The following is an 8,658-nucleotide window of genomic DNA, read 5'->3' as shown; positions in this document are numbered from 1 at the left end:
ACAGGGACCCAGGAGAGAAAGAGTGTAGTGAGGGAGGAGGCTTAGGGAAGAAGAGCAATGAACCGCATGAAAAAGAAAAGGTATTACATTAGCGTAGGCTCTGCAAAGGCACGATCTCTATTTCAGTGCTTTCTCAGCGCCTAGAACAGTGAGCAAGCACATGGTAGGTACACAGTAAATACGATAGACGAATGGTAAGGAGTGGTAAAGTACAAAAGCAGGCAGTGTCTGACGGCTCAAAGACTTGAAAAAAGGTCAAGGAATGTTGACATTTACTTTAGTGATTCCCACTCAAGAACTCAGTGTCTAAATACTCCGCACACCCCTCCATGTACACAGAGTGCGGGTGGAAGTTGCTGGTTTTGACCACTATTGTAATGGCAGCCTCTAACGCCGTGGATATAGCTGGGTCCTGAGAATCTCCCTGTCCCCTTGGCTATCCACCTGTGGGGAAGGGCTGGTGGAAGGCCACACATCACCTCCATTAGGATATTTCCATTCGTCATTAAACATCAATCGGTTACTATCTTGGCTCTTCCAAGTACTAGCAGGTGCCTGCCGGGTGCCCAGTACCTGACAGTCAGTGCAGCGCATGATGCACTGATACAGTCGTTCCCGAGATGAGTTGCTACATAATTGCCGGGCGAGTCTCACCAGATCCTCCAGGTTGACTGTCGGGCCAGGACCCACGCAAGAGCAGGTAGAACGCGATGACGCATGCGTTGCAGGTGTTTGGCCCGGGGCTGGGGGGCGGGGACTGGCATGCGCCTGCGCGCGGCCCTGCCTCCGGGTCGTGCGAGTGGGCGGGCTACGCATGCGTGCGCAGCGCGGCCTTAAGGGCGGCGGCGGCCCGAGCGGCCCAGTCGGCCCGTCAGCCGGCTTAGGAGGCAGAGCTCGGCGCTTGCGCAGCGGCGGCAATGGCGGCGGAGGACGAGGACATTGGCGAAAGGTGAGTGCGGCCGGGACTGGTGGGGCTCGGGCGCGCGCCTTCCACGCGGGCCAGGGCCGAGTCCGGCCGGGCGGCGCCGAGGACTCGCCCGGCCGCTCCCTCGCGCCGCCGGGCTGGCCCGCTCGGCCTCGGGCGGATGCCGGGCGGCGCCGGGGAGCGGGAGGTGACTGAGTCCGACCCCGGCAGCGCCGCTTGACCCCGCGGAGGGGCCGCCGCGTTGTTGTGTCAGCGTCTCCGCGGGGCGGCGGCGACGGTGGCCAGACACCCAGACCCGGGCTCGTCGGCGGCGGAGGCTCTCCTTCGGCGCCGCGGCGGCCTCGGACCCTGGCCCTGCCCGGCCGAGGCACCTTCCGTGTCCAGGTGCGCGCCGGGCTCCGTCCAGCCTGGGGCCGGAACCGAAGTGCCGCGCGGGCCGAGCGCCTCCAGAGCCTGGAGGAAGGGGCGGTGCTGCCTTGAGGCGCTCGGGGATGGAGAGCCCCGATTCACCCCGAAGCCGGGCACGTGAGGGGGTTGGCCAGGCAGGGAGCAGCCCGTCGTGAGGGAACGGGGGTTAGAGGAGTGGGTCTCTGGCTTTGGGTTTCAGAAACTGTTAAACTTACAATTACTTTTTAGAAAGTTAACCCGATATGGTTGGCAAGTTAAGAATTAATCTTTCAAATGGAGATGTCCCTTTGCTTCCAAGTGCCCCGATTTACTGGAAAACGGTGTATGTCGGTCTCAAGTGACACATATTTAGAAAACTGTATGAAGGTTGGAAAACAGATGTGTACTGTGAAGCTTTTTGAATATATATATATATATATATATATATATATATATATATTAGGTTTAAGTTATTCTTTTCCACCTGTAACTAACTCTATGCACCTGTCAGCAGACTGATACCTAGTAGTTAATAAGTGGGAAAATTCAGTCGCTTTGAACATTAGGTCCTTATTTCTCAAGGCTGGTAATTTATATGGGAGAGCAATAAACTTCTGTGCCCCCCTCCGTATGTTTACCATTTTGATATCAATTCTCCTTCAGGTGTCTGGATCAATTTGCATATGAGACCATAAGATAATGTGGCGTCCCATGAAGACAGGAGTATTTGGGACTAGGCGGTCTGGGTGGGTCAGGTTTGGAGGTAATTCTGAAATATTAAAAACTAGGTTATTCCCTTGAATTGTGATTATGTGATAAATGAGTTTGTTGGGGGTTTTTTTGTTTGTTTGTTTGTTTGTTTTGAGCTTCCTTGTTCAGGTGAGATGCTGAATGTCACGTGAACAGGAGTTGCTTGTCTCTTTATAGTTTGTCACAATGTTTTTGGCTCTTTTGAGGCCGCTTTAAAGTGGCCTCTTCTGTCTCCCTGTTGTTGTGGGGCTTGGGATACGACTGTGAAAGCAATGTGTGGCTTTGGGTGATGGCTGGAAGTCACAGGAAACAGATCATAAGAAATCCTTAGCAGCTGACTAGCCAGGGTGCCACAACAGAGGTCGGTCTCCTTGGTACTCTTGGCAAATGCACTCGAGCCACGGCCAGTGTCCAAGCTAGAATGGCCTTCTAAACTGTACCAAGCAGGAGAGCAGGTACCCGCTCCTGCTGGGTGTTTCCTAAATGTGCTCATATTAAACCTACGGTTGACCCTGTGTGTTAGGTATTACTGTTCCGGTTTTTCAATTAGACCTGCAACTGGGAGGCTCCTAGCTCCCTGGGACTAGTAAGTAGTAGGGCTGAATTTAGAGCCCCTAAGTGTCTGGATTTAGTTTAAGGAGCTTTCCCTCTATCTCTGCTGCCTCTCACTGGGATGGCAACTCATTTGGGATGTTTTGTACTTATTTGTCTGACTTACTCAACTGCCACTTTCCTATTTATTCCTTGCATTGACACAGCTCTGTGAAAAAAAAAATTTTTTTTTTTGCGGGGCGGGGGGGGGGGGGTGTTAATCTACAGTAGAACTAATCCAACAGCCAGTAGATTGTGGAAAAACAGAAGTCTTGAATCAAGTTTCCTATCCTTAAGACATTTCAGGTTTAGGTGGAAAGAAGACACTAACAAAGGAAACAATTATAAAAAGTCTTAGGAAGGTTTTTTTTAAAGCATATGATTCTTGTATTTTCCTTTGTGACTCTCTTAGTAAAGACAGGCATGCCTGGGAGCCATTGGCTTTCAACATCTGACCCTTTTCAGTTGCAATACAGTTGAGAAAGCTAAATGTAACAAGAGTAGGGTAGACTTCTGTGAATTGCAGCAAGATTGTCCCGGAGAATGAGTAAGTATCAGTTGAGTTCAGAGGGAAGCTGTCACAGAATTGCTCAGTTGTAGAGTAGACTATAAAATAGGTGGTATGCTGTAGTTGGCTCATACTGGCAGCCATTGCTAAGTTCTCAGGAATTTTGACTCCCATTGGCAGCTCCACATCAGCTATAATGGTAGTATTTACACCATGGGAGTCATCAGATGCTAGAAATAAGGGGTTCTTACCTCTCCTTCCCCTCCAGTGGATTTACCAGTCTCCTACAGGATTTGCATTAGACTTTGAGTATAGTTCTTGGAGATAGGAGAATGGATTTCTAACTTTTAAAAGACTGTTAAAATCAGTGACTCCTCTTTGTTGCCATCTTCCAAACCTTTGCCATCTGATTTTTTTAAAAATCATAGAACTCTTCAGTGTCACATCCCAGTGTGACATTTTTCTCTGTCCTTATATTTCTTGGGCCCTTTTCAGTATTTGACTTCTAAAGATGGCTACCCCTTTTTGAAATTCTTGTCAGACATTCTAGCTCTTATGACATTTTGCTTCTTGTCTTCAGACCAATGTCACTTTTATTAGGTTCTCTTCTTTTTCCCCATTCTTTAAACCTAGTCATTCTCCAAGATTTCTATCTTCACCTCCATTTTCTGTCTTGTTTACTCACACTCCTTGATATATCTCCTCGTCTGTGGAGAAAATTGAAATCTCATCCTTATTATGGAGCCCTCTTCAATAGTCTAGTGACATGTCTAATTGTGTGCCAAATTTTGCACCTGGTTCCTCAAATGTAATATGTCCAGACCAGGATCTTATTTGCACCTTTCTTTCCCTGAACTAAACAATACAAAATGCTCAGCTTTCCCCTTTGACTTTACTACTTATGTTAGGGCACTTTTATTAGGGTTCTTCTGGTCATCCAGATTCAGAAGTATGACCTGATCTTTTAAGTCTGAATTTATGGCCCTGAATACCAAGTCTGTTACCAAATCCAGTAGGTTCTAAGCACAACATCACCTTTTCATTCCCACTGTCACCTGGGAGCCACCTGGTTCACACCTTCCTTATTCCCTTTTCTGGATTATTGCAGGATTATTCTGTTCCTACACTCTCAACATCACTTATTTCATTACTTTTATATCCCCAAGAAGCACAGTCTCATTTGTAGCGCAGGTTCACACAGTGGCTTTATTACATATCCTCATCCTGACTTCAGAGCCCTTTGCTGGCAGTGTGGTCCTGTCTGTCTTCGGAGTCATATTTCCTCTCCATGGGCTGGGCTCTAGCCAAGCTGTGTCTTTCATTGTTTCCTAAACATGTTCCTTGCTCCATTTCCCCATGGCTTAGTTCACACTACTGTTTCTGACCCAAAACAGATTGTCATCTCCCTTCTTTGAAAGTCCTTGGTATTTTCCTAAACTTTTCTTTATGGCACTTACACCATCTTTTGTAGTATAGTTATGTGTATGTTTATTTGTATGTAACTATACTATGTACTTACCTGGCAGGAGAGATACAGTGATCATGTAGTATAGTTATTTGTATATATTTTTTTGTCATCTCATTGAGAACAAAGCTTTTGCTTTACTTGGATGACTGGTAGGAGCCTTAAGGGGCTTTATAAATAGTAAAGTTCAATAATTTTTTATTGAGTTAAATAAATTTATGCTGGCACAAACATTAAGATAAAAAACCTAATAGTTGATTACATATTTTGCAGCTGTGGGACTTAAATTTTTTCATCCTAAGGTATTCAAAGGACATCAAAAGATATATTCTTAAGAATTTAGAGTTTGAATGTGAGTAGGACAACAATTAGGATCATGAACTTAGATTATATTGGGGAGATTGGGAATATGATTCTATTTCTTCACCTTGGATGAGCCAACCCAGGCTTCACTGTTTTTTCTGTTCTCCAAAATGCCAATCACAGACCAGCAAATACAGATTTCAGTTCTGTGACAAAGTTAATAAAAAATTCCAGAAATGGTCTATTTAAGGAAAGCAACACTGGATAATACATTTCAGAATTATACACATATCTAAACGAGTCCTTAAAGATTTGACTTATATTATTTACTAGAGGCCCCTATGCAGGAAATTCGTGCAAAGGCCTCTGCTATGGCCCCCGCCCCCTGCGGCTTTGTCTGGAAGTAATGAGGTCCGGAAGGACGTCTGGTCTAATTAGCATATTACCCTTTTATTATTATAGATAGAAGATAATAGTTCAGAAACATCATATTCTTAGGTTTTTTAGTCTAGCCTCCTGGTTCTATAATTGCCCATTCCTGATTGAGAATCATAAAAAATTGTGTGGAAAGATGATTTTATTAAAAAATATTATTCAAGTTGAGGCCTGGGATTTTTAATTTTCTTTATCTAGTTCTGGGGTGGGGAACCTTTTTTTGCCAAAGGCCAGTTGGATATTTATAACATTCACAGGCCATACAAAATTATCAACTTAGAAATTAGCCTGCTATATTTGGTCAAACACTTCATTAACTCACCCCTAATGCCTTGGCAGGGCCAGACCAAATGATTTTGTGGGCCTTATACGGCCAGATGTTCCCCATCCCTGATCTAGCGAATCAACTTATTTTATTTTAAGATATATTTTTTATTGATTTTAGAGAGGAAGGGAAAGGGAGAGAGATACAGAAACATCAGTGATCAGAGAGAATCATTGATCAGCTTCCTCCTGCACGGCCCCCACTGGAAATATAGCCCACAACTCAGGCATGTGCCCTGATGGGAATCGAACCGTGACCTCCTGGTTCATAGGTCCACGCTCAACCACTGAGCCATGCAGGTTGGGCTAGTGGATAAACTTATTTCAGAACTAATGTGCAATGTCACTTGAATTTGTTAAGCAATTTAAATTACAGTGTAAATCTAAATTGCACATGTAGCTTTCTTTAAGTATGTTTGATGCTGTGTCTGACTCCAGGATGCTTTGCTTACTGTGTGAGGGAAGGTCGGAAACAATTGGGGGGAAATACCAGCACAGGGCTGTCTCTAAAACACGGATTCTCCAACTCTGGGTCTTTAAATAAAAATTACAGGTTAGAAATGAAAAAGGAAGTTAAAAGAATGTTAATGTGTTACAATATATTAGAGGGCCTGGGTTGTCATTGATCTAAAGGTTAGTGATAAGTCATTTAAGTATTATTTACTTTTTAAAACTGGCATGTTAATCCCTTAAATTATGGGCATATGAGACTGTCTTTTCCAAGAATGGAATTTAGAAAGTCAGTTCTCAGGAAAGAAGGCTTTTATTTGTCCAAGTGTTATGATGTCCAATTTGGAAGTTTTCAATCATTTATTGGTTGAGGAATTATTTCAGAGGAATATGTACATATGAACCTCTAATTGGAATATTTATAACAAAAATCAAAGCTTCATGGTTGCTCTAAATGGGATAGAATACTGTGCTTAGAATAGCTTATAGAGAGCAATAATAAACCTAATTTTTTCTCTTAACAGTACCAGCATAGGGATAGAGGCCATTTATAAAATTGTAATAAAATGAAATCCTGTTTACTTATAACCTAATTAGAAATGTTATTTAAGTGGCCAAGAGTGTGTGGAAATTGGCCAGATTTTTGTACATTTTCTTCAGAATACTTTGAAACCTCTTTCACTGTTTCACAATATTTATGGATTGTGCAATTCAGGTTTAGTAATACTATAGATAGTCCAATGTCTTAGAGAACACAACAGGGATTACCAGGAAACTTAAATGTTGATTGGATAGGACTTAAGTACAACATTAATGCTATATTTTTTTTATTTTAAATATATATATTTTTATTAATTTCAGAGAGGAAGGGAAAGGGAGGGAGGGAGGAAGGAAGAAAGAGAGAGAGAGAAAGAAACAGAGAAAGAGAAATATCAATGATGAGAGCAAATCATTGATCGGCTGCCTCCTACACACCCCACACTGGGGATCAAGCCCATAACCCGGGCATGTGCCCTGACCAGGAATGGAACCATGATTTCCTGGTTCATAGGTCAATGCTCAACCACTGAACAATGCTGGCTGTAAGCCATCTTTGTCTTCTTTGGAAAAAAGTCTATTCAAATCTTTTGCCCATTTTGTAATCTGAGTTTTTTGTTGTTGTTATTGAGTTGTATCAGTTTTTTATATATTTTATGTATTTACCCCTTATCAGATATATGGTCTACAAATGTCCTCCCTGTGAACAGCTTTTCTTTATATTGTGATTGACACTTGGGTCACTTCTGAAATTAGAGCCTCAGCAATAGATGATGGTGTTTCTTGATTATCTGCTTAAATAAAATCGAGAAGTTGAATTTTGCTTTTCTATTTATTTTCCAAAGCTATGAAGAGACTAACATGCAATGTCACTTGAATTTGTTAAGCAATTTAAATTACAATGTAAATCTAAATTGCACATATGAAGACATCTTGGTATGTTGTTCACTCTTGTATAGGTGAGCCACATGAATTTAATTTTTACTTTTGATTTTTTGACCTCAGAAGAATATTTGGATATCTGACAAGCTTCAGTCTTGTATCCTTAGTTCTAGTCCCCCTAGACTAGAAATGCAGAACAACACTGAATGACATAGAAGATCATATGGCAGGGGCAGAGAGTCCCTTTGAAGATGAGATTAATTTACCCCTCAGACAGGAGATGAGGTTGGATGGGTGTTTTAGAGCAATAGAGGTAGCAGCTAAAGTGTGGGAACTTGTGAACAAAGATTGATCAGCTGAAGGATGGAAAATATAGACCCCCTGCTTTTCACCCTATGGAGATATGTAAAACCCCACCTTAAAAAAATTATCTGCTTTGATGAAAAGGTTGTTGTGAAAACAAGAGGAGTGTTAGTGGCTCACTCTGTGGTTGAAAAACCCTAAATTTTAATGTAATGCGCTAGGCTTGCAAATGTAAAAATATTACTTTGCCTTTTGGACAAGACATCCCGTCATGATTCAGGTTTTATGATGAGAGGTAGACATAATGCCTGTATTACTATTTTAAACTCTAGTGCCTTGTACATTATAGGTATTCAAAGAATGTAATTCTTTTTTTAAGATTGAAAAAAAGATTGAATTTCTGTTACTCTCCCCCCCCCTCCCCCAGCATGTCTATGATGTCAGTTGGAATAATAGTAATTATAGTTCATTTCACTTTAATTTTCTTTGTTCTTGTTTTGTATTGACCTCTGATTCTCTCTGACAAAGAATTATGTATGATTTGAGGGATATTTTAAAAAAATTGATGAGACTAAGTTGTAACTAATTTCTTCTTGGTCCTAGCTCATATTTTTGTGACCACACATGGAACGTTGTGACTATTCCTGGACAAGAACAAAAGAGCTTCAGCTTAGTAATGGCTTACTTTAAAATTTTTTATCCAACAGTTGAAAAATTGTTGAATAAATTGACAGGTTCGTTGCTGATTTGTAAATGGGTTTATATGTTTACAAATAGGCTAATATTAATGTTTTAGAT

At 42.1% G+C, this 8,658-nt stretch overlaps 1 protein-coding gene across 1 annotated transcript in view; it reads left to right on the top strand.

Moving 5' to 3' along the window:
- The first annotated feature begins 814 nt into the window (after nt 1–814).
- The window catches only part of ABHD5 (abhydrolase domain containing 5, lysophosphatidic acid acyltransferase), a 29,889-nt gene continuing 22,045 nt past the window's right edge, over nt 815–8,658 (top strand). Inside the window, exon 1 of the mRNA XM_081106408.1 lies at nt 815–949. Within this exon, the coding sequence (XP_080962534.1) occupies nt 918–949 (32 nt within the window). The 5' untranslated portion in view covers nt 815–917. The remainder of the gene's footprint in view (nt 950–8,658) is intronic.

Source organism: Myotis nattereri, assembly GCF_964212035.1.
Source record: "Myotis nattereri genome assembly, chromosome: 14".
Lineage (NCBI taxonomy): Eukaryota > Metazoa > Chordata > Mammalia > Chiroptera > Vespertilionidae > Myotis > Myotis nattereri.
The sequence above is the reverse complement of the archived record's forward strand: the minus strand, read 5'-3'. Positions and strand labels throughout refer to the sequence as shown.